Source organism: Chelonia mydas, chromosome 22 (genome assembly GCF_015237465.2).
Source record: "Chelonia mydas isolate rCheMyd1 chromosome 22, rCheMyd1.pri.v2, whole genome shotgun sequence".
In the NCBI taxonomy this organism is placed as follows: domain Eukaryota; kingdom Metazoa; phylum Chordata; order Testudines; family Cheloniidae; genus Chelonia; species Chelonia mydas.
Window position 1 is genome coordinate 3,635,426 of NC_051262.2, and position 25,119 is coordinate 3,660,544.

At 49.7% G+C, this 25,119-nt stretch overlaps 1 protein-coding gene across 1 annotated transcript; it reads right to left on the reverse strand.

Moving 5' to 3' along the window:
- Window positions 1–30: 30 nt before the first annotated feature.
- SRPRA (SRP receptor subunit alpha) lies at window positions 31–25,095 on the reverse strand. Its single transcript, XM_037882449.2, has 14 exons — window positions 24,751–25,095; window positions 21,860–21,943; window positions 19,225–19,388; window positions 15,462–15,622; window positions 13,755–13,920; window positions 12,118–12,271; window positions 11,258–11,367; window positions 10,449–10,567; window positions 8,772–8,858; window positions 7,693–7,865; window positions 6,069–6,282; window positions 4,985–5,148; window positions 4,721–4,819; window positions 31–1,578 (listed from the first exon to the last, which is right to left on the reverse strand). Exons 1-14 carry the CDS (start codon window positions 24,874–24,876, stop codon window positions 1,450–1,452), a joined length of 1,950 nt encoding a protein of 649 aa, XP_037738377.1. The 5' UTR covers window positions 24,877–25,095; the 3' UTR covers window positions 31–1,449.
- Between the last annotated feature and the right edge of the window lie 24 nt (window positions 25,096–25,119).

Genomic DNA, 25,119 nt, shown 5'->3' on the forward strand with positions numbered 1-25,119 from the left:
ACTTGTCCAAGGTAACTATATACACACCACTCAACTTATTTATGAAATTTATTTTTATATAAATTATGTATTTCTTTTAGCAGACAGCATTCAATTTATTGCACTATAGCACATCTGCAGTACAGAGCTACAAGACATCTTAAAGAGTTTTGTATTATTCAATGTAGCACTTTAGACCAGGATCTAGAGGCACTCAGAAAGGAGGGAGAAGGGGGGCAGGAAAGCAGCAAGCATTCTTTCACTAAAAAGTTTCCTTTCCCTAGCTAGTTATTAGAGGGACAGCAGGCAAGAGTTCTGGTAGCATCAGTTTAATCCTCAACACTGGTGAGACAAGGAGGCATGAGTCAGTGGAAACCGCTTCTGAGGAAGGAAGGGGGTCTTGCAGTACAGAAACCAGCTCTATTCTATACCCTAAAGCAGTGCAGCTTGCTTGCCAGAATCCAGGCACTGCCCTTGCAGCTTAGATAGAGATGCAGCTCTTGGCAACTAACAGTTCCAGCCTGTAACTCCAAGCCCAGACTCAGACCAAGGGGAAAGTCTGCTTGCTCTGAGCTGTAGTGGCCCTAGGCAGCCCTGCTTTAGGAGTCCCAGAAACAATGGAACTAGGGACCTTAAGGCAACTTCAGCATCTTCCCTATGGGCCCCCACTTGACACGCACAGAGGGGTTAGACTTACTATTTTTGGTTTGTCAACTTTGGTGAGCTGCCGTGGTCAAAGCTAGCAGCAAGTGTTAATCAGGGTGTAGACACTAAAACTGTCACTAAGCAGCACCTATTTCTGCTCTGTGGAATGTGCAAAGCTAGCCTTAGAGCTTAGCATAGGATCAGCCCCTGGACTGGGACACTCATACTCTCGGGTCCCACTAAGTCTAGCATAGTCTAAAGATCCAGATCGGCTCATAGGATTAAGAAAACCTTTAACAAACAAAATCGTCCATAGATGCTTAGTTGGTAGCAGAGCAGCCCCGAAGTGCTGCAGGTCTTAGACACCACTCACAAGATATGAACAATACAAAGCTCTGATTTCAGCCTTTACTAAGAGTGGAGGCTGAGTCACTTAGAATGAAGGAATCCAGGGGGAAGGGCTTTCTCTGGCTGAAGGCCACAGAGCTGATCTGGCCCAGGTGCTCCACCTGAAGGAGACAATTGCTACCCAAAAATAAGCTTTATAGCCAATAAATATGGAAGAAGTGTAGCTAATCAGAGTAAGCAACATGATTGAAGACAGCAACCTCCTTCCAAGGTTAAAGTCACACAGCAGGGGAAGGGAAGGGTGTGCACTGGTGAAAACCATGAGGAAGTACAGAAGCAAGTAGTGGATGCAGCAGCCCCTCGCTCTGTTATCCCTTCATTCTGTTTTGCACTACACTGAAAAGACAAGTCAGTCACACTGTAAAGCACATTCTTCCGAGACATCTGCAAACAGCAATTTGGTGCAGTAATTGGATTTTAGGCCTTCATGAGAGCGGTGACCACAGCCTTGGCATTAAGGCTACGCAGATCACAGTAGGTTTGCCCAGTACCAACAAACACGATTGGCTTGCTAGTGATGTAAGTCATGGAGATTGCAGCACCAACCTGTGAAAGAGAGAGCATCGATTAGTTGGTTTGAGGAGATCTACTGAGCAGGACTCTGCCCGAATGCACAACCCATTCCTAACAAAACCATCAGTGTGTGACCGGCTAGAGCAGAAGCCTGTACTCTGGGCATGTTCAATTCCCATTAGTGTTACAGCAAGTTGGAAGAGTTCTTCTGATAGACCAGAGAACTTAAGCATTTGACAGCCAGGAATTTGAGTTAAGGTTCTAAACAACCTGAACTCCCTCTCTGCTCCATGGGTTGGGATAAATCAAAGTAACTCTGGAAAGTCCATCTCTTCTGCAAGAGAGAGACTCCTGTGTCCAGCTGGGAGGCCAGTTTGTATAGACTAGCTAGGGAAGTGTCTCAGAGCAGGGCAAGGTCTTAGGGAGTGTTCTACTACATAGTGAAACACTGTCCTTTCTCTCTGAATAGCCAGGTGAACTGGAACAGGGTCTAGCTGAATCTGATTTGTATGCAAGATGGCATGACTATTTGAACTGTAGATGAGATGTGGCAGCTTAGTGTTATGGTTGCCAGTCAACTAACCAAGTTGCCAGGTTTGTAGCTTTAGAGTACAACCATCTAATTGCTGTCAAGAGGGATTACAGTGCCTAGAAATTTCTTTAAAGTGTGTTCCCAGTATGTTCACAAGCCTGAGGGAGTTGACAGTCAATCAGCACAGGAAGCACTTCCATCGTCTCACACTGAACAGAAAACAAGTTCTAAAGCGGATCCCTGGGGCGAAGTAAACAGCCTGCTGGACAGACCTTAAAGCAGCTGCTTGTCTTCCTGGGCCACAACGGTTTTGGCACGGAACCAGAGTAAAGATGTAACAAGCAAATGTACAGTGCAGCTGAAATCTACCCGGGGCAGAGGTGGAGAGGACAACACACAATTTTTATCATCCCTGCCAGGCAATGGTACCATGCCAAAACAATCAGTGCTCGTGTCTGTGATTCAGCATCATGTAATAACAGCCATGGCTGACTTGCCCACAATCTGGGCAGGGGGAAGCTGCAGTGACAGACTCCAGCATGGAACCCCCCTGGAAAGGGCAGCTCGTTGTTCTGATTCCACCACGAAAGGGGTGCAGTGATGGCTAGGCACCCCTGCAGGAAGTCAGGCTCGTTGCTAGTGTGGCTCTGCATCATCTCCTGTCAGAACTAAATGCTGTGACCAGGCTCCGTAAGGACACAGGGTGCTTCTAGAAAACACACTGATCAAGCCATCTGAAACTTCAGCGGAGCAGGGCAAAACACTGAGCTCGAACATTACCATGAAGGGTTCAAGCACATCCTGGTGTAACTCAGGGAAGCAGCTTCATTCTTCATTTTCAGCAGCCTTGGGAACCGCTTCGCCAGCCCCAGAATTGGTAGCAGTTGTGCAGGCTTCACCCCCGGACTGCCCAGTATGCACCAGGGCAAGAGTCAAGTTACTGTGCCCAGTGTTGGTGTCCACAGTTCAAGGAGGATGTTGATAAATTGGAGAAGGTTCAGAGTAGAGCCACAAGAAGAGCAATTAAAGGACTAGAACCCCTGCCTTATACTGAATGTCTCAAGCTGCTCAATCTCTCTAGCTTAACAAAGAGATGGTTACAGAGACTGCGATCAAGTACCTACATGGGGAACAAACCATTGATCACGGGGTCTTTAATTTAGCAGGGAAAGGTCTAAAACAATCCAATGGCCAGAAGGGAAAGCTGACAGATTCAGACTGGAAATAAGGAGTACATTTTTAACAGTGAGGGGAATTAGTCATTGGAAAACTCACCACGGTTTTGTGGTGGATACTCCATAACTGGAAGTCTTTTAATCAAGATGAGATGTTTTTCTAAAAGATCTGCTCTAGTTCAAACAGGAATTACTTCAGGGAAGTCCTCTGGCCTCTGTTATGCAGGTCATAGACAGTCACAATGGCCTCTTTGGCTTTAACCTATAAGTTTTCATATTGACCCAGCCATTGGACTAACAGTAGGAAATTAAAAGCTCTAGTGTGAAGTCAGAAGTGCTAGCAAAAGTAATGACCAGGTCATTCCTGATCTTAATTTCTTTTCAACTAATTAGAGATGTGGATGGCTCAGCATAAAATGAACCAGCCCCTGCCTTGCCAACCATCTTTTCAATAGAACTGTAGCAGTGACAACTGAAGCAAGGCTCTTAGTTCCCAGCTGCAAGGAGCAGCTGGGCCATGTTTGTGAAGTCCAGCACGGGCACTAATACTCAATGGTCAGAATCAAGAGCAGAAAAGACCGGACATGGTTTGCTAAGGTCAGCAACCTCAAAGTTCAGAGGGCTAAAACATCTCTCCAGCAACTGTCCTCTGCACATCCTGGCAGAACAATGCCACTTTGCCTTTCCAAACCCCTGCTGCAAGGTAACACTAGCTGGAACTGGTGTAAATCTTTTGAGCCAGTGAAGGTTTTTATACCCAACCAGTCCAGGAAAAAAAAGAGAAACAAACATGCCATGGGCACCCTCTGAGATGAGCACCTTTTCAGGAATATGCTGCCATCCTCCACAGGCTGTACAGTTGAACTGCTGCCATCAATAGGACATTTGAGAATGCAAGAGGTTTTTCTGCTATGAATTGTGCTGAGCTAAGGCAGTTTTCCCTTGCACAGATTTAGAGCAGCTTTAATTTGCCATAGAAGTTTTGGAGTTTGTTTTGGTTTTTCGTACTGATCTGCAATAGGATTCCCTGGCAGGCCGTTTTGTGTCTTGCTTGTTACAGCACTTCTAAAGCCATCTGTGCTGGGGAGCAATCGGAATAGCTTCAGTTGAGACTTCCAAACATTCAGATCTACAATAAAGATTCCACTTGCCCCGGTGCAATATAGTGATATTATCCAGCAGTCACCACCCACCCCAAAGTGGAACATGAAGTTGTTAAACTACTTGAAAGTATATCTAAAGAAAAGGCCATGTGAGAGGACTCTCAGGGGTGCAGGTATCTGACTGATGCATCAAAAGAATATGCCCTGTTGAGGTCGGACACGGTTAACTCAATTTCTCCCCCGCTGTTTGGTCTCAGCAAGGAGAGGATCCACAAGGGGTCATTTAAAAAGACATTAAACAGAAGCCTTCAAGGGGGAGAGAAAGAATGAGCAATCTCCGGGTATGAAGTGAATGGCCATCGTACCTTGTCATCGATGGTATCAAATTTGGTGAGCACAATTCCATCAATGAGACGTGGTGTCTGGGCCATGGAGTGATCAGCAAGGGCCTTGTTAAACTTGACCTAGGGGAAAAATACAGCCAGGAAATAAGTCCATGTAGGTTCTTCTAAGCAGGTGTCCATCATTGGTATGTGAGCACCTCCCAAAGTGTACACAGAGGCTCAGGCCCACAGGGACTTTCTCCCTCTGGTAGAATTTTGTTTGAGGTTAAAGAATCAGAAACTAACCAGCTGATCCACAGCTTCATTTCCCACCAGGGCTTCCCCGACAAACAGGACCAGATCAGGGGTGTTGACTGCAATGAGTTTAGCCAGAGCTGTCATCAAGGGGGCGTTGTCTTGCATGCGGCCAGCAGTGTCCACCAACACCACATCAAACCCCTGGTTACGAGCTGGGAAAAGAGAAGTGAAGGGGGTTAGATGAAGCAAGTTGAGAGAGTTCTATTCCCACACGCATTGCTCCTCCAGCTACTGCCCTTCTGCAGAGAATCAGGGATTTACTCAAGTCTCTTTTCCCCCTCACAATATTTTCTCAATACAAGACACCCACAATCCATAATAAATCCCCTCCCTGGGACAGAAACAGTCAGCATAAAAATTAGGGGCCTAGAACCTTGGGCCCAAGCAAGACCCCAGATGAAGAGCCTTGCACTCTAGGGAAGGTCAGATTGATGCTACAGCTTGGGCCCTTCCATCTAGCAGGTAGGTTCAAACCTTTCCCAGTAGGCAGATTCTACTCAACCTTCACTAGGTAAATGGATCCCCAGCTGGGGAAACTGAGGCACACACTGACCCTTATGAAGCTGGCTTACTCCACCCCATCCCCACCCTCCTATGCTGTTCAGGTTCAGAAGCAGTGGCCTGGCAGCTAATGCACAAGGACACTGATTTCCTGGACAAAGGAGGAACCCCTCCCCACTGCTGGAAGCCTTCCCTGATCTCCAGTCTGTGCTCCACCCAGCTCTGCACCAGGGGCTGTTCCTGACCCGTCCATTGGGCCAGGGACCTGAAGGGGAGGTGGGGTCTATTACAAGTGTGGGGCAAGGAAGCAGTAAGGAATGGCAAACCTGCAGGGTCAACAGCAAAGCCAGGAATACAGCCCAGCAGTCCAGTTCCCCACCCCAGCTCAAACCCTTAGGCCATACTTCATCCCAGGAGTGCTAACTGGTATTCCCCTCTCACACCCCGTGACCACTCGCCCTCCCCTAGAACAGCCAGCTCCTGTCTTGGAAAGCAGACTGCCGACTGCCATTCTGGACGCCCGGGAAAAGTCGGCCAAGGCAGGGCTAGGAAGAAAGGGCGCTAGGCTCACCATACAAAATGGCCTCCATGGCAATGCCAGCAGCATCCTTCCCATACCCCTTCTCGTAGAGCTGCACCATGGTGCGGCCGCCGTGGCTCTCCGGGGGGTGCAGCGCGTTCAGGCGGCGGGTGTGCGTGCGCAGCTGCTCCACGGCTCCAGCTCGGAAGGTATCGCAAGCAGCAATGAGGACGCTGAACCCGTTTTCAATCAGCCAGAAAGAGATCTGGAAGGGGGGGGAGGGGGAAAGGGGGTGGGGGGAAGATATCCTGTTACCATCCCCAGCCTGAGTCCAGCTCTGCTCAGCCCCTCCGAGCCCAATACACTGCCCCCAGGCAGTTGCTGTGTCATTCCCCCACCCCAAAGTTCAACAAAGGAGATTCTCCAAGTGCCGCAGCCCAAGACAGTCACTTACAAATCAAGTAGGGAAGGGGCATAAAGCCAAGGGCCCGAAACTCCAGAGGAGAGTGGTGTGTATGTTGGCAATACCCCTCCTCCCCCCACACCCTCCCAAAAAAGAAAAGGGAACCTGCTCCATGCTCTTCTATAATGCCAACAATCATACAGGTGCTTCCATCTCAGGCCCCAGCCGAATCCCTTGGCTGAGTTACAGCCCCCAGTCCCTCCATCCCCACAGAAATGTCCCTGTGAACACACCACACCAAGGCAGTGATCAAACCAGCACTGGCTCCTGTTCAAACCCCAGAAGACCCCGCACGTGCTTGCAGGCATCACTAAGCTCTGCCTGTAGTAACCAATACCCTGCATGTCTACACAGCCTTCTAAGGATGCCAGAGCACTTCGGTGCGTGTCTGTTGCCTGCTCAGGGCTGTAAACACAGGCCAGTCTTGGCCCCTAGTGACAGCTCTTAGGGATGACAACATCACTGCTGCAGTTCAGGGCTGCTGCAGTTCAGGGCTGCCTTCCTGCTGATCCCAGAGCATAGCTTGATTCGGGCATTTAACAGCACTATTCATATTACCATGTCAAGCCTTCCAGTCAGTTGCACACATTGTAGGAAGAGCTTTGATCATCTAAGCCAGACTGAGCCTGAGGGAGGTAAGGACACAGGGAAGGGTCCTAAGCTGTGGCTTCTCCAGATCCTGAGTTTAATTAGCCAAGCTATGGGTTTAAAGATAAACATGAAGGGCTTTGAAATTGACTAGGCTGGGATATGTCCCTTTAACTCGCACAGTGGTTTGTTAGTGGGATCTCTTCTCCCCTGCTGATGTTGACATGGGGCTTTTCAGGAGGGAAGGAGGTGTGCACATGAATGGGGTCAGAGCACACACCAGCTCTCCATCCCCACTAGATAGTGCAGGCTAGTGGCAATCTACTAGTGCATGATTTAGGAAGTTGAGCTGCCCATCAGCACAACAAAATGCAAAGAGCTGTCGGACCCACAAAGGAAGTGAACTGAACGGAGGAATGGTTTTTGCTAACATTTCAGTTCTAGGGATCTGGGTGCCATATGCAATAGCTGCAGACAGACATTCGTACACCATGGAGATGTTGCCACAACATTTAGCCCAAGGGGATTTGAGGAGATGTCCCCAGAATATACGTAGGAAAGGAGGGTGGATCCTCCTGAAGGGACCAGGCTGATCCTTGAGAACACATGCAGTTTGCGCCCTACCTTGGCCAGGTTGGTCGACTTTCCAACCCCATTGACACCACAGAAAGTGACAACATATGGCCGGCGGTGGCGCTGAGCGTCCATGACGTCACGCAGCATGTCCACGCGGCGCTGGGGCTGCAGGATCTGCACCAAGGACTCCTGCAGGGCCTGCTTCACTGTTGAGGTCACCGCTGGGAACGGAATTAGAAGAGGAACCTTTGTCAGCATTTGATCCCAGATGAGGCAGCTGGAGCACTGCCCACCCTTTCCCCACAGCATATTAGGAGCATAACAGTCAAATGAAACCTAGACTGACTCACAACTGCCACACCAAGGAACTTGGGTTCCCTTTGGAGCAGACTGGCTGTTCCCTTGTTAATCTGCCAATTGTGCCATTAGGTTCACTTGCTGACCTCCCCTGATAGTGTCTCTTCAGAACAACTCCACGGGAGTCTTCCTCTCTCGCCTGGAGCAGGGATGGATGAATTAATTCACTCCTGCCCCAGACTGCTACGAAAGGGTGTGAAATTGAGCAACCACCATGCTATAGATTCTCAGACCTCTGCTGATCCTTTGGCCCTCTGCCTGTTTCATCTACTGCAGAAGAACTTCCCACTAGCAAATCCCAGCTCTTGGGTGTAAGGGGTTAAACTGCTGCAGAGGCTGGCATCACAGATTTAATCTTCTCCCCCATACGTCCTTTGAAGGCCAAACTACAGGAATCCAGAACTGCAGTGGATTAGACATTCCTAAACTATGGAGAGGTGCTTACCCAGCAGGAGACACACCGGTGGAGGTTATCCCCTTATGCACATGTACTGAGAGTTACACGCCACTTGGCAACTAGAGACTAGGCTACGCAAGCACAAACAGGCCTCAAGGGCAGGCTGGAACAAGCCATGGGTCCCATGTCCCTTGGAATATTAGAAGGGCCGAAACACAGCAGAGAAGCAGCAGTGACCTGCTGGGACTAGCACGTTTTGTTTCAAGCATCAGGACAGCGGGTGGGGAAAGAATGAGACAGCATTACAGAGACTTGGGCTAACAGGTTAGAGAACTCAGAGCAGCTCCTTGAATGGAAGGACAGAAACACTTACTGGTGAAGGTGCCCATCACTTTCCCTTCCAGTTTCTTAGCCACCGATTCACACAGTTGGACAGCTATGTCAGCCGCAACGTTCTTTGCTTTGGAAAAGAAAAACCAAGGGAGTGGATGTTAATGTCGCAAGACTCTTGGGCTACAGGACTCAGGGTTCTCCCAGTCCCCCCCAGAAGGTCTCTATCCCAGCCAGCTCCAAGGGAGGAGGAGGGTAATCTGCCCCTGTGGGAGAGCAGAGCTTGGCTGACAGCAATATGGACACTGAGTACAGATAGCCTCCAAGGCCTTGAGAAGGACATGAAATGTGCCCTCTTACCCCCAGTCACAACCCAGATGCTTCCTCAAATGATCTTTCGACCCTGAAGCAACCCTCCACCCCAGGGGAAGGGAGATCAAGGCAAGGATTTCACTGTCAGACCCCCAGGGCAATACAGATCCTGTTTTGGGGCCAATAGTTTCTCTCCACATCAGTCAACACCAATGATTCCAACCATTTTATCTTCCTCCCCTGCCCATCAGAGTCCTCTGATGAGACAAGGACTTCCAAACCCATCCACATCACTGCTTGGGACACTAGTTCCCTTCTGAGTCTGTTCCAGAAGTGCTTTATATTCAGTTCAGCCTGATTCGATTTGAAGTGGGTGAATTATTGCCCTCTTAAAAATGTAGGATTGTCACTAGAACCTGACCATACCCCACCTGGTCACCAATACAACCAAAGAGGCATTTTACAGAATGTGAGCAAACCAATTAGAATATATGAAGAGTAGGATCTCTGTTAAATACAACGTGCAGAGACACACAAACCTACAGGCCAACCATCCTAAGCACCACACTATCAACTAGTCCAACAACAGGGTATCGTGTCAGACATAACTCAACTGGGATTATCCAGTGTGTCATGCTGCCGGAAAGATGAGCGACAGATAGTCGTGGATTTCATCTATGCCCTTGATATCACAGAAAAGTTGGCCACTCAGTGTGCTTGATCCACTTGCAAAAGTCCCTCTGAGCAATTTTCAACCAACATTGTAGTCAGAGCTATGTTACAGGTTTGTTTCAATATCATTCAAAAACACAAGGATCTACCTCAATGTAGGACACTGGGTAAGTGAGTCCCCAGTTCAGCAAGTTTAAAATCAGGCCCATGCATCCGGGAAAAGGCTAATCAAAGGGGAATGTTGCTAGTGGGTGCTATATGTGGGACACGTCCCAAACATCCTTTGTTCCTTTAGCCTCCCTCCACTAGCCCTGCTCTGTACATTTATTCAAGGCAGCACAACACCTGCTGTGGAAATAGCATACGCAACACTCCTGCAGCAAAGTTTAGAGCGTGCAAAGACATAACTGAACTCCAAACTCCGTGAACGAGAGACTACAATACTGGAAGAAGAGTTCAAGAGACAGGCTGGAAATCGCAACAGTTCCATGATCACTGGCTAACGGGATAAAATTCAGGGCAACCTACAGCATCCGTGGCTGAGCTACAACCCCACTTCCTGGAAGAGTCCCTTTAAATCCTTAATGCAACTGTTGATACGAAAAAAGGAAAATAGAATTATAGCGACAGGACTGGAGAAATGGCTCCTTCCACATGCAGACCAGTTGATCTACAGAGCCTAACTCCGAAAGCAAGGCCACAGGGTACTAGTTTGTAAGAGACATTCCAGACTTACCAATCAGATGATCCTTCATCTTCTCCAGCACAGAGTCCATGTCCTCTCTGGTTAAGCTTTTGGAACCAACCAGGCCTTTCAGCATCCCAAACATGCCTCCCAAACCACCCTTCTTAGCCCTGTGAACAAGCAGAGTGTGGTTACATGTTACAGCTCTCAAGCGTAAAGGGATGGTGATGCTCTTGAAGAGAATAGCAGCTAAAGGGAGGGAAAAACTGGACAGCCATGAATTCTCAAGCTAATATGCAGCTGGTCACTTTCACCTTCTGGTCCTGAACTGCTCCCTAGTTACTGGAATTTTAATAGGAGAACCAGATTGACAGGTTCAAACTGGGAGCTGGTCTGTATTAGCTGATCTACAAGCAGCACTGGCAGAGCTAGGTTTGCAAACCCCATCTGGTACAAAACAAGTTCCAAAGTTGTCTGGGAACTAGCACGGGTTTGCTCAGTTACCATGCCCAGAGAGGTACCAACGGTATATCAGGAGTCATCGGGGGAACACAGACCCGGCCTGGAAGTGCTAATTACAGGATCATTTAGTCTAATGACTCAGCCTGCAGAAATGGAAGGGCCATTCACGAGCAGATTGCTTATTCACCATGTGCACCAGCATTTGGGACAAAGCAGACCCAAACCCATGTAGTGTGTCAGACAACACTTCCTTCCTGAAGCCAAGGCATAAGCTAGCAGTGCCCAAGATCCATGTAAGCTACTCTATACAAGCTTAGCAGACTGGACATGGTGGAGGAAAAGCTGTGGGAGATAAAGCAAGGAGATAGCTGGGATAGGGGGCCTGCAGGAGGACTTACCTGGGCTGTGAAGGGTTCTGAATAACCTTCTCCTCTTCAGGTTCCTCTTCATCACTCTCATATTCAAGATCATAAAGGCGGCCAGGCTCCCGATCTCGATCTCCTAGGGCCTGAAAAGGATGGCAGAAAGAGAAGCCATGCAGAGAATCAGTAACTGGCATTTAAGCCTTAGCTGATTTCACTGGCTCATTCCTGCAGAGAACTCTTGTGAGGGGCCAGTCAGAATAATGTGACCATCTGTAGCACCTGCAGGGACCTCAGGGAGTTTTTTTAGTATTGTCTAATCACAATTCCCTTGTGAGCTAAGTAGTGATTTCCTTTTACACAGAAGGCTGAAATAACTTCCCCCGAGATCACACAGCAAAGCAATGACAGACGGGAATAGAATCCTGGGGTCCCGATTCCCAGCCCTATGCTCCATCTACAAGACAACCTTCCATATTGCATTGGTATCCCCATAAACGTAGGTTCCATCACCTTCCTCCACACAGCTTCTCTAGCAGTTGGGGAGCTGATTTTAGTTCCTCCAAGAGATGATTCCTCCGGCACTGAGGTCCAAAACTGTAAGAGCACCACGAGGAGCCAGATGGGTGCAGCTTTCCACAACCTGGTGGAGACTGAGCAATAACTTGGGCAGTGCCTTCCCACTAGTTTGCCAACCTAAGACCTCATCTGTAGCAGCCACACCCCACAGTTTCCGTTCTGTTCTGCGTGCTCTAATCCAGCCATGGAGCTTGGGCCACTCTCAGGATCTCCATCTGAGAGTACAATTCAGGGGAAGGTAAGTTGCAGTGGCAGTGCCCTAGGGCCTAGCACAGAGGCTAATCATCCTGTAGGAAGGGGAATGTTTAGGACCTTACCATGTCAGGATCATACTCCTCTGTGGGACAAGTGTCTGTGTTTCCGTTGGTAGTGGAGTTACTGTAATCGAGTACTTTGGCATTAGAGTTCCCCAGCTCCCACACACGGGGCTTCTTCCCCTTCTCCTTCTGAGTCTCAGGCTTTGGGGACTTGCTGGGAAGGCAGAGGAGAAGCTATTAAAGCAAACTCTGTGATGACAGCAGTGACAGTCCCACCATGAGTGGACTACAAGAAGAGATTTTAAACAGGACGTATCTCCCATATGATTGGGATGAGTTTATAGGGTTTACCATGTCGGAGTGGATCACTGGGTTCACCAGGTATTCCATAGTGGCCAATATGTTGATGCTTCAGCAAATGAGAGAAATTCCATAACATTCCTCCCCACTTTGAGAATTCTTTTCTGACCCCCATCAGTTTGTGGGGTAAATTGCTAGCATACCTTTAATCTGGAGGTAGTCAAGAAAGCATGGGCAAAATTCAGGGAAGACTTATGTTAACCACCCAAAGATTAGAAAGATAGCAAGTTATGGTTAAACTGAAAAAAGATGAAGTATGGAAGCATACTCCAAAGGTCACCCAACCAGCCTCAACTCTGACCCCGTACCGCTTTCAAACTTAGTGCAACGAATTGCTTTGATCTGTAGGTGTCCCCAGTACAATTCAACATGCGACCCTTTGTTCTTACCATGAGAGTCCCATCACTGAGGAGGTTTCTAACTGTTGGTCCAATATTACCCTTCTCTTTGGAGTCACATGTACCACTGGGGAACAGGGTTGTACAGCTGTCCCAGATATACTTTGTGGATTCACAAACTGACCAAATTCTCTCTCCCCGCCCTCCAGTGAATGACACGGGCATCCTAAGGAAGCCAAAAGCCACAGGAGGTGTTTGAATGATGGCAGTTAGCAACCACTGGCAGACTGAGTGTCTGGCATTCCAACAGCTGCTGCAGTCAGATAACGTGAGCTTTTTTGAAAATCACCTGGAGTGAAATCCTGGCCCCACTGAAGTCAATGGCAAACCTCCCATTGACTTCAATATGGTCAGGATTTCACCCTTTGTCTAAGTTCCTGGTCATGCACAGGGCAGACACATGTGAACAGCACTGGATCACTCAGAGGGCCCAAAAAGTGCCATCTCCACACTTTCAAGCAAGCTCAAGGAGATACTTTTTCAAAAGCCAGTGTCTTGTTTAAGCCCACCGCATTAGAGCCCTAAGGTAACCTACCGCTGCCTCGCCTTCACCCAGGAAATATGGCAATGACATTTCAAAGAGCACAAGCACTTAGAAGCCACACCATGTGCCAGGCCTCAGGATTAGAAAGGGCACAAGGTCATCACTGTCATTGGAACAATGGGATATTCCTGCATCGTAATGCTAGGGAGGGGTGCTTTAAAAGCAGATCTGTTTGTTCCACCTTAAGGAAGAAAGCCTGAAGCTCTCTTGCCCATTATCCACCCAACACATTAAGAACAATTGGCAAAAGTTGGTGGTTGAAAAGCAGTATGATAAATAGCTCCTTGTCCATTGTTAATGGGTGAAACCCTCCCCCAACACAGATCTGCCACCCTACCACCACCACCTCTCTCAGATTGGAGAGAGGGACATAGCTCTGTCATCCCCTCACTCACTTGGACTTCTCTCCTCCTTTCAGGCGCTTCTTGAAGAATTCCTCACGGTTCTTTTGCAGGATCTCATCCTTGGTCAGTTCCTCCCTGTCCCCAGTTGCCGCAAGAGGGTTCTGCTTTGCATCTGGGGCTGCTTTACTGGGGACAGTAGCAGCTTCGGTTCCTGAAGCTGGACAAGACAGAGCTCTCATCACAATGTACACACACACATACACACACGTACGTACATGATTGAAGGGAAACAGCATTTACTCAGTGCTAAAAGGTGATCAAGCACTCAGGAGTCAGGGAATTCCAAAAAAGTTCTAGTATCATTCGCTCAGCAACGCTAAACATTTATCCAGGTTTCTACACCCTGCTCATCAGGACATAAACCCCTTTGTGTAAGGCATCTGTGTTTGTCTCTAGCCCCTAGCTGAAGAGTTTGGAACTAGACGGAAGTGAATTTTATATTTCAGTCTGAAGGCAGTGAGGTTTGCGATCATAACCTTTTCCAGAAGTTGCACTGTTATGAGCCGGCTCCCAAGGAAGCCATCTCCTGTGATTGCGATTTACGGTATACAGTAAGTTTTCCATTTAAACAGGGGGAAAGAATGGCAAGCATGTCACTGGCTGAGTCACTGCCTGAGTGACCTGAATTTTGGGATTTCCCTGACCTCAGCGCTTAATCCCATAACCCTAATGCTAGTTTTCCCCTCTGCTAATTTCCCAGGTTTCTCTCAAAAGAGCTTGTACCAGGTGGAGGCTTAAAGCATCTTCAGCCCATGCTACAGCTTTCAAAATGCTTTAACTTTCTTATTTCAGGACTACCTTTTCCCCCTCCCACAACCAAAGCAAATGCACTAGTCCTCAATAGGCTCAAACTCCAGCCTTTTTGCTGTAACCCTGTCTGTGTTAGAATGTAAAGTGACTGAATGAGCTGCAGCCGGATTCAAAGCTTAGCAATCAGTTCTTGCAGAAACATCCCGTGATAACAGCAGTCAGTCAGGCCAGACTTTTTGAACTCGGGCACTGAAGTCAGATCCTAAATCCATATTTAAGAATCTAATCAACGGAACCAGTTTTTCCTCAAGTGCTGAGCACTGGAGTCAGTCAGGCTACTTGGATTTAGGTCCCTACCTTTAGGCACCAAAGTTTGAAAATTTTGACCTAAGCTTGTATGAAACAAGGCAGAGCAAATGAGCAGCAAGTCTGCATGTCATGCACCTTGACCTGCCAGCGGGTGGTCTGTTTCACTGAATCATAGAATATCAGGGTTGGAAGGGACCTCAGGAGGTCATCTAGCCCAACCCCCTGCTCAAAGCAGGACCAATCCCCCATTTTTGCCTCAGATCCCTAAGTGGCCCCCTCAAGGATTGAACTCACAACCCTGGATTTAGCAGGCCAATGCTCAAACCACTGAGTTATCCCTCCCCGCTGAAGAGCTTTTGTCAGGGTCACACTTTCTCACTAATGAGAGCAATCCAGGACTGAAGCAATCAATTACTACATGCAGGGCAAGGGATGCTGGCAGCCACAGAAGGGCAAAAGCAACTAGAATAGTGGATCTGACTCAACCTGTCCCAGTAACAGATGCTACAGGGCAGATGTGCCTGCAGACAAGCATGCACTGGTTTACTGTCACTGAGGGCTAGGACACAGCCTGGTTTTGGAGCCCTCTGGGCTATTTGCTCATCCCACTGCACGGCTCTGTCAGTTGCATCCACTTACCCTCCTTTTTGGAACCTTTATTTTTCTTGTTCTTGACTTTCTCCTTTGGTTTCTCCCCTCGGGTTTCTATCATAGACTTGACAGTCTTCTGAGACTTCACGGACTGTTCAAACGTCTTCATGGCAGTAGGAGCTCGGATTTTACTGCTCTCTTCTGCTTCTCTGATCAAAGAGAAAGAGTGTTATTCACTCTCCAAAATACAGTCCAGGTCCAGAACTTAACATCACACCCTCATAATCACTGGGGCAAGAGTCTACTGCAAACCTCAACTCTCTGGGGTTAGACTCCAGCTCTTCAAATCTCTGCTGAAGACATCTTTTCTCCCTTTGCTGTGTCTCAGTTCCTCTGCTCCTTTATTTTTTGACTAACTATTAAGCTCTGTTTTTTGTTATGCAGTTTTTGTGTGACTGTACAAAAAGACAAGGGATGAAAGATACTATTGAACGTCTTCTCTTCCTGAAAAAACCGTCTTATCTGTGCTTGTCTTTAATTCTGTTGGAGAGACAGAAGCTTTCGAGCTTACGCAGAGATTTTCTTCAGATCTGGGAAACGTACTCAGGGCTTGCTTATACTACTAAATTAGGTTGACTTAATTTGGGTTGACCTACAGCCACCGTAGTAATTCAATCGGCTGTGGGCGTCCACACTACTGTCATTCTGCTGGTGTTGCACATTCTCACCAAGAGCGCTTGCGCTAACTGAAGTGGGGCATTGTGGGCACTGACAGTCGCATGGGGCTCACAGCTGTCCTCAACTTGCTGACTATGATAACGAGGCCAACTGACAACTCTCCAACATCACGTACTATAAAGAACTCAAAGACGACCCCACATCACAATTTAAGGAATTTAAGGGTATCATCAAATCCTTCCCCAAACTCCTCCAAGAGAAATTCCACACACTCATCCCCCAAGAACCTCCACCATGCTTCCCAAGATACACAAACAGGGGAACTCAGGCAGACCCATCATGTGTGGCCATGGCTCTCATGGAATATCAGGACTCATAGAAACCATCCTCAAACCACTTACAACACAAAGGGCCTGCTTTTTCCAGGACACAAGCAACTTCCTCCACAAACTCTACAACATTAACCACCTTCCTCAGAACACCATCCTCACCACCATGGATGTCAATGCCATTGACACCAACTTCCCTCACAATAATGGTATAGCTGCCTGCTTCAGATATCTACAAGACAACAGACAGCCCTCAGATATTCACCCCAAACTCACCCATTTCATCCTCACCCATAACAATTTTACATTCAACAACAAACACTTTGTCCAAACCGCAGGAACAGCCAGGGGTAGCAGGATGGCTCCACAATATGCCAACTTCTTCATGGGCCACCTTGAAGAAGAATTTCTGGAGAAATGCACCACGATATCCTGGGACTGACATGACAACAACACTGCATACAACAACTTATTTCCTATTAACAGAGAAAATCTGGAACCTGAGACTCTCATGGACTAAATCTGCATCTCTAAGAAACTGATGTTTGTTCATTCAGTACCTAGCACAATGGGGTCCTGGTCCACGATTAGAGCTTCTAGACACTACCATAGTACAAATAAAATAATAAATACACGCATCCACCTTTAAAGTTTAAGCTTGTATGGAGCAATCCTTCAAAGTGAAAATGCTGAAACAGACCCGGGTCCTAAATTAACAGGTAAAATTGTGCAATTTAATCTTTCGGAGCAGTTTTTAGTGAGAAAAGTGTCTCAAAATGGTACCTTTGTGCTCAAGAAGGTCAATTTAGCGACACAAGCTATTGCCATTAACCCTGCAGGTGCATGTACAACTACAGAAAAGCATGAGATGGATTCTCCATCATCATTAGAACTATAGGACTAAATCAGACCCCTTAAAGACTACTACACTCTATTGCTACAGAGCTTTCAGCCTCATAGACTAGCATATTACAAACAAACCAGTACACAAGAATTGCTTCAGTGAAACATGGCCCACTCTGGGATGGAGCCACCATTTAACAGCACACTACTACTACTTGCCAGAACAGGAAGTGAAGAATCCTGTATACAATTAAATCAAGAATATAATTACACCCACACTGGAGATTTATCGGGAATTTAAATCAACACTCCCATTAATCAGAGAAGAGCCACAGGATCTTTAGTGACAAGAGGGCAGAACCTCACTGTTGCATCTGCTCTCAAAAATACCACTAGCATCATGCCATGGCATTGTTTATGGTGATGAGAGGGAGTGTCCCCTTTTGAATCACCCAACACCTGGAGGTCTCCGAGTACTGACCAGGCCCACTCAACATGAGGTTACAGCCCAAGCTCATGCTTGGTTTTATTATTAACTATTTAGCAAAACTGGCCTTTAGGAGGGGTTTGTTAGGATGCTCTTCATCAGCTGGTGGAAGCGCATGAAGACTGGAACAAGCCATTCCTATCCCAGAGTTGAAACCCCCCACAAATCAATAGGTCCACTGGATCCGGGCCAGGGATTAGGCTGCGGAAGTCCCATTGCTTGGGACTTTAAGGAGTGAGCAAAACAGTAGAAAATACGCTGTAGGTTCCAAGTCCAAACTGGGATGCAGGGGATGGGCAGGATCATTTTTTGGGCCTTTCCTATCTCACATTTAGGATTTAATAGTTACTATTTTTGCCTTTTAAATCGTGACCAAATCTTGGCACTTGTGTCAGGAACAATCATTCCAGAACCTGAAACCACTGATTTCAGCTGTTTCCTTTGGCAGAGGCTGTGATGCTTGTCTCACCTGGGAGGGAAACAGACTTTCTACTAACTGTGGGCTTCATATTAACTAGGACATTATCCGCCCCACAACCAGGGATCTCAATCGCTGATGAAAAACACTCCAAACGCTTCTACAGTCAAGTAGCTTGGAAATTGGTCAGAGCTGGCACTTGTGAAGCAACAGCGACTCATCTCAGGGATGCTGGGGGAAGGAGAGGTTGGCTGTATGGGGCGTGAAGGTGGACTCAAAAGGAACGCCTTTTATACCACCTCACTCTGTTCCCACTCACATTGTAAGCCTGCCTCAGAACAGAAGATCTGTTGATGGGCTGACCCTTGATGTGAAGTTGATATTTTATGGCCAGTTGGCTGGGTGCAAGATGGCCAAGTGCCACCAGCTGGGGGCGGGGTACAACTTAGCTCAGTTATTTCCAAATTGACAATGCAGCACGACCCCGACCCAACCATTCTGACTGAGATGACCTCAGTGTTCTGCTGGTCCAGATAGAAAGGGGCACTGAAAGCAGTCATGCTGGCTGGTCCAATCAAGGATGTTGGGTGTTGAGTATCTAGCCCGAGGTCACTTCTCCTAGGAAAGCTCCTGTATGAGAAGTCCTTTGGTGTGGCAGCCTTGTCTGCATAACAGCCTGTGAACAGGTGAGCTCCCATCTCTTGCTCCAGTCAGATATGGTTTACAAAGGACTTCAGTTGACGGAGACTTTTTGTTTAGTCAAACTCTTTTGGACACTATGGGATCCTTAAGTTATGCCTAGTGAGGGTCACAGCAAGTCAGTGGCAGTGCAAGGCTACTCAGTCCCCTGCGCTAACCATTAAACAACACGCCGTCCAACATTCCTAATGGAAGAGACACAGCCAAAATGAGAGCCCAAACAGCACACATTGCATGAGTGCACAGACATAATATGGCTACACAGACCACTTGCCAACCCCTAATATAGGGCATTCAAAACACAGCACAAAGGAGATACACAAGGAAACTGAGCCACAGCAGAAATGGTCTTGTTACCGGAGGAGGTGTAAAAAATCCTCTTTAAAATCAAAGGTGCCATTGAGGAGCCCCAGAGTGCCTTTCTGCTGGAATTCATTGCGGTATTTATCCCGGAACTCCTTATGGACGTCATCTATCAACTTATCCACATAGGTTAGAGTCAGGATCTTCTGAAATCCAACCTGGAAGGAAGTGAACAGAAAGTTACAAGCACTGATAGAAAGCAGACAGTATGTGTATCGTTAGCTGAAAGGAAGATACACTGCAACACGTTCTTATTGCTACACCTAACTAGCAAGAACAACCACTAAATAGCTTAAATGTAAGAAAGGAGACAGAAGAAGCTGCCATCTTGACAATTAGTTTATTTATGACTCTAGGGCTACAGAGTCCACTTCAAAGCGTTGGAGATCAGAGACTTTCAAAGATGCTGTAAGGAAAATTCTATGTATAAGCATTTTAGGTTAAAAGGGAAACAATCAACTTAAAAAAGCACAGATCGGAAAATACTGTATCTACTATTGTTACAAACACCTAAGATGATACTAACAACTATCAGAAAAAAGATCTTCATTTTCCTTAGGCTGTTGTACATTGGAGAACACTTTGGGTATAGTCAGTTTCTCCTTTGAATTGGACTTTCACAGAGATAGGGTAGAAAAAAATCTAAACAGGAAGCTGTTATCGTAAAAATCAAGAATTGGCAGGGATCTGACATGAAGCTATTTCTAATTTTTTTTAAATGTAATAGATTTCAACTTGAAATGTGTCCTCATTTTACTATTTCGAACCATTACATTAACCAAATTAGTTTTTAGAAACTGTAACATACTATACAGCTTCAAAAGCCTGATTTCCAATGGAGACAGATCTAAATCCTACTGTACATCATAAGGCTAGAACTGCTAGGATCTACAGTGCTGGATGATTAAAATAGCCACCAGCCACACACACATTACTGAATATAGGTCAAAATAGCAGCAGGTATTGCTAAAAACGACTCTCAAAGTTAATTTAGTACACACTCACAAAAGCACACCTTTTTAGGGTCCAACTCTGAGGTAATTTTCTCCTGCTGAGGGCACATCTCACAGAATCAGGCCCTAAATTATCCTTAAATTTAAAGCGCACTAAAGGGTGAGGGGGATTCTCCTTCATACCTACCGTACAGATTATCCTGTACAAAGGCACTGTTTACCACATTAGGAAGGGGGTAGCCATGGATTACCTCACAGCAATACAGATGCTTCACACACATCCCCAAATAGAGCAGCTATTCTCAGGACCAAGAGTGTAAGAACTGCATCCAAGATGACCTTACAGAGGGACCTGGCTAATCTGGGATTGGCTTTTGACCCCAAGCCAAGGGCATCCAGAACAGTTAGGCAGAACAGATCTGATGGTAAATACACATGCCACAGACGTCTTAATCTGCGCATTGTAACTCATGGCTATCCTCATCAAGCTCGTCTAAATCAAACACTAAAAACAAAACCGTACACTGAAAGAAATCTGGCGAAATGTACATAAAAAGCTGCTGACAATTCAATCCATGCCAAGCAAAGAATGCAAATATTTGGCGCCATCGTCACTGCTCAAGGCTCTAAGATTCCCACCTGTAGCAAAGTGGAAGGGGGACTCTCATATTACTTTACTTGAGGCTCTTGACAGGATCCTATTAGAGACTGACATGCTCAGATGAGACCTAGAATAAATTCTCAGCCCCACTGAAGTCAATAGGAGTTTTGCCACTGACTTCAGCAGGGCCAGGATTTCACCCCAGGCCACCTTCTGTAGTAAAAATTCCAGATTTTTAGATTTCAGAGAGATTTTTGTCAAATGAGCCTTACTTGAAAGGGTAAGTAAGGCTTACTTTTGTCAAATGAGCCTTACTTGAAATCACCACTGGAATTATACCAGCCACCCACACAAAGATGACATCTCATTGCCCTCTAGTGCCACGGCTCCTAAACCCACTCACCAATGGCACCTTCATTATACATAATGGACCAGAAGCAACCCCAAAATGCAAATGGAGTACCAGTTACAATTGGCCACTGAGTCTTGTATGGCTCATTCTAACTTACCCTGTTAAACCTGGGTGATTCAATTCACCTTCACAAGTAAATTGGACAAGTCACCTCACTACAATAGCAGCCAGGAGTCCTTGGTCAATATTATAACAAACCATACACCCTATTATTGCTCGCTAACAAATGGCTGTTCTGGAATCACAATAGCCTGTCACTATTTTTAAAATGAAATACACCTTGTGCTTATAGAGCACTTTTTATCCAAGGATTTCAAAATATCTTTTATACACTAATTTCACCTCAAAGACTCTACACTTTGAGGTAGATATCAGAGTTACATCGCATTGTGCTTTATTGTTGCATCTATGACAGTAACTGACTCAAGGTCATGAAGCAAGACTGGACTGTTGCTCAGAACAGAGTCCAGTAGTTGAAACAGGCTTTTTCAGCCACGCGCAGTGTCTTGAGTTTAAGATGTTCTAATAAGTGTCTATTTATGAATACACCAGCATAGTTTATTAGCTTTGGGGTTTTATGTCATTCCAGGAAGACAAGGAGCCCTATAACCCTTCCCCAAACACCTGGGCAGAGAGGAGGGGCTGTTAACATAGTTTACTTACCACAAACACAAGCTCAAACTGATTGTCCAGTTTGTATTTAAGCGTAAGAGCTTCATGGTTAAAAGAACTGTTGCCACCTCGCTCCTAAGAGAAAAACAAACAAAACAATTAATCCACCATAGAAGAGCTGTACACACTTCACGCGGCGGGATATAAGCCTGCACTACAGCTGGAGAAGAATTCCCTGTATACAAATGCCCAGAGTTCTAGCTGCTGGAGCCTTCTTTGCAGGCTCCTGTTGGGTCCTCTCACCTTCAGTTCATAGCGTCTGCTTTAAAAAAATCACAACCTGTTCTCTTGCATTGGGAATCATTACTCAATAACATACTTTTCACAGGGAGAGTATGTAAAACCCTTCATTGCATAGCCCCAGCAGCCTCATGGACTCTCCTACCAGATCATTTGTACACATCCTCCATAAGCCAGCATGAAAGCTCTCTTCTGCAGCTCCTGCCAACTGGAACAACCCTCTTGAATCACCTGTCTCTTATCCATCTATACACCTTCATTTTATAACCCTCAGATGTTTAGCTCTGAAGAGTATGGAGACCCAGATCAGATTAAAGCTTTAAACCAGCCTTCAAAGTTCTCCAGAACCAAGTGGCTGCCCCTCAGTATTCCAAGCCACAGGATATTAGACAGTATCTGCATGTCCACGCTAGGCCTTTGAACTCTTGTCAACAGTTAAGCTGTAGCAACAACCTAACGCAAACCGTGCACAGTCTGCGGCCACACCAAGTAGTTACAAACATAAGGAACTGCTATAGATCACAACAGGCTGCTGCTCACAGCAGCACGCGCAGGAAGGAGAGTGGTAACTTCGCAATGAGGCTGGCAAAAATCCTCTCTCAATACAGCTGTAGCAGGAATGATTCAAGTCCTCTGCCCATAAACAAGCTACTTTGTAGCAAACAGCTAAATCACTGAGAGGGGGGGCAGGGTTCCGGGGTGTGTGTGTGTGTGTCTCTCCCCCCACCCCCGAGGGCTGAAGAGGGGGGCAGGGTTCCCGGAAGGGGGGGTCTCTCCCCCCGCCCCCGAGGGCTGGGGGGGGGGGCAGGGTTCCCGGAAGGGGGAGGTCTCTCCCCCACCCCCGAGGGCTGGGGGGGGGGTCTCTCCGCCCCGAGGGCTGGGGGGGGACAGGGTTCCCGAAAGGGGGGGTCTCTGGCCCCGAGGGCTGGGGGGGGACAGGGTTCCCGAAAGGGGGGGTCTCTCCCCCCGGCCCCGAGGGCTGGGGGGGGGCAGGGTTCCCGAAAGGGGGGGACAGGGTTCCCGAAAGGGGGGGTCTCTCCCCCCGGCCCCGAGGGCTGGGGGGGGGGCAGGGTTCCCGGAAGGGGGGGTCTCTCCCCCCGGCCCCGAGGGCTGGGGGGGGGGCAGGGTTCCCGGAAGGGGGGGGTCTCTCCCCCCGAGGGCTGGGGGGGGGGGGGCAGGGTTCCCGGAAGGGGGGGTCTCTCCCCCCGGCCCCGAGGGCTGGGGGGGGGGGGCAGGGTTCCCGGAAGGGGGGGTCTCTCCCCCCGGCCCCGAGGGCTGGGGGGGGGGGCAGGGTTCCCGGAAGGGGGGGGTCTCTCCCCCCGGCCCCGAGGGCTGGGGGGGGGGGCAGGGTTCCCGAAAGGGGGGGTCTCTGGCCCCGAGGGCTGGGGGGGGACAGGGTTCCCGAAAGGGGGGGTCTCTCCCCCCGGCCCCGAGGGCTGGGGGGGGACAGGGTTCCCGAAAGGGGGGGACAGGGTTCCCGAAAGGGGGGGTCTCTCCCCCCGGCCCCGAGGGCTGGGGGGGGGGCAGGGTTCCCGGGAGGGGGGGGTCTCTCCCCCCGGCCCCGAGGGCTGGGGGGGGGGCCGGGGTCCCGGGAGGGGGGGTCTCTCCCCCCGGCCCCGAGGGCTGAGGGGGGGGCAGGGTTCCCGGAAGGGGGGGGTCTCTCCCCCCGGCCCCGAGGGCTGAGGGGGGGGGGCAGGGTTCCCGGAAGGGGGGGGTCTCTCCCCCCGGCCCCGAGGGCTGAGGGGGGGGGCAGGGTTCCCGGAAGGGGGGGGTCTCTCCCCCCGGCCCCGAGGGCTGAGGGGGGGGGGCAGGGTTCCCGGAAGGGGGGGGGTCTCTCCCCCCGGCCCCGAGGGCTGAGGGGGGGGGGCCGGGTTCCCGGAAGGGGGGGGTCTCTCCCCCCGGCCCCGAGGGCTGAGGGGGGGGGGCAGGGTTCCCGGAAGGGGGGGGGTCTCTCCCCCCGGCCCCGAGCGCTGGGGGGGGACAGGGATCCCGGAAGGGGGGGGGTCTCTCCCCCCGGCCCCGAGCGCTGGGGGGGGACAGGGATCCCGGAAGGGGGGGGGTCTCTCCCCCCGGCCCCGAGCGCTGGGGGGGGACAGGGATCCCGGAAGGGGGGGGGTCTCTCCCCCCGGCCCCGAGCGCTGGGGGGGGACAGGGATCCCGGAAGGGGGGGGGTCTCTCCCCCCGGCCCCGAGCGCTGGGGGGGGACAGGGATCCCGGAAGGGGGGGGGTCTCTCCCCCCGGCCCCGAGCGCTGGGGGGGGACAGGGATCCCGGAAGGGGGGGGGTCTCTCCCCCCGGCCCCGAGCGCTGGGGGGGGACAGGGATCCCGGAAGGGGGGGGGGTCTCTCCCCCCGGCCCCGAGCGCTGGGGGGGGACAGGGATCCCGGAAGGGGGGGGGTCTCTCCCCCCGGCCCCGAGCGCTGGGGGGGGACAGGGATCCCGGAAGGGGGGGTCTTTTCCCCCGGCCCCGAGGGCTGAGGGGGGGGACAGGGTTCCCGGAAGGGGGGGGGTCTCTCCGCCCCGAGGGCTGAGGGGGGGGACAGGGTTCCCGGAAGGGGGGGTCTCTCCCCCCGGCCCCGAGGGCTGAGGGGGGGCAGGGTTCCGGGGGGGCGGGGGCGCGGGCGCGGGCCGGCCGCGTCGCACCTGGAGCAGCACGGAGCGGATCAGCGCGTTGACGGGCGCGGTGCAGGCTGCCGCGGGGCCGCGCACGCCCTGGAAGCACCACAGCACCAGGCCGCCCTTGCTGAAGATGGTGAAGAAGTCGAGCATGGCGGGGCGGGGCGGGCTCCGGGCCGGGCCCGGGCGAACGGGGGCAGCGGGCTCCGGGGCGCCGGGTCAGCGGCCCGACCACCTCGCCACACGTCACACTCGCCGCCCGTCTCACTTCCGCCGGAAACACCACGCCACGGCCGGGGCACAAGTCAGGGGGCGGGGCCGGAAGGAGAAAGCGATTGGTTCGGCCCGCGCCGAGGGGGCGGGATCTAGTGAACGTACTGGCCTATTCCCGCCTGC

Coding starts and splice junctions, on each gene's coding strand:
- SRPRA (XM_037882449.2), bottom strand. CDS start 24,876: ATGCTCGACTTCTTCACCATCTTCAGCAAGGGCGGCCTGGTGCTGTGG. Junction 12,272..13,754: donor AAAGGAGGAGAGAAGTCCAA/GTGAGTGAGGGG, acceptor CTGCCTTCCCAG/CAAGTCCCCAAAGCCTGAGA. Junction 8,859..10,448: donor GATGAAGGATCATCTGATTG/GTAAGTCTGGAA, acceptor TCTTTTCCAAAG/CAAAGAACGTTGCGGCTGAC.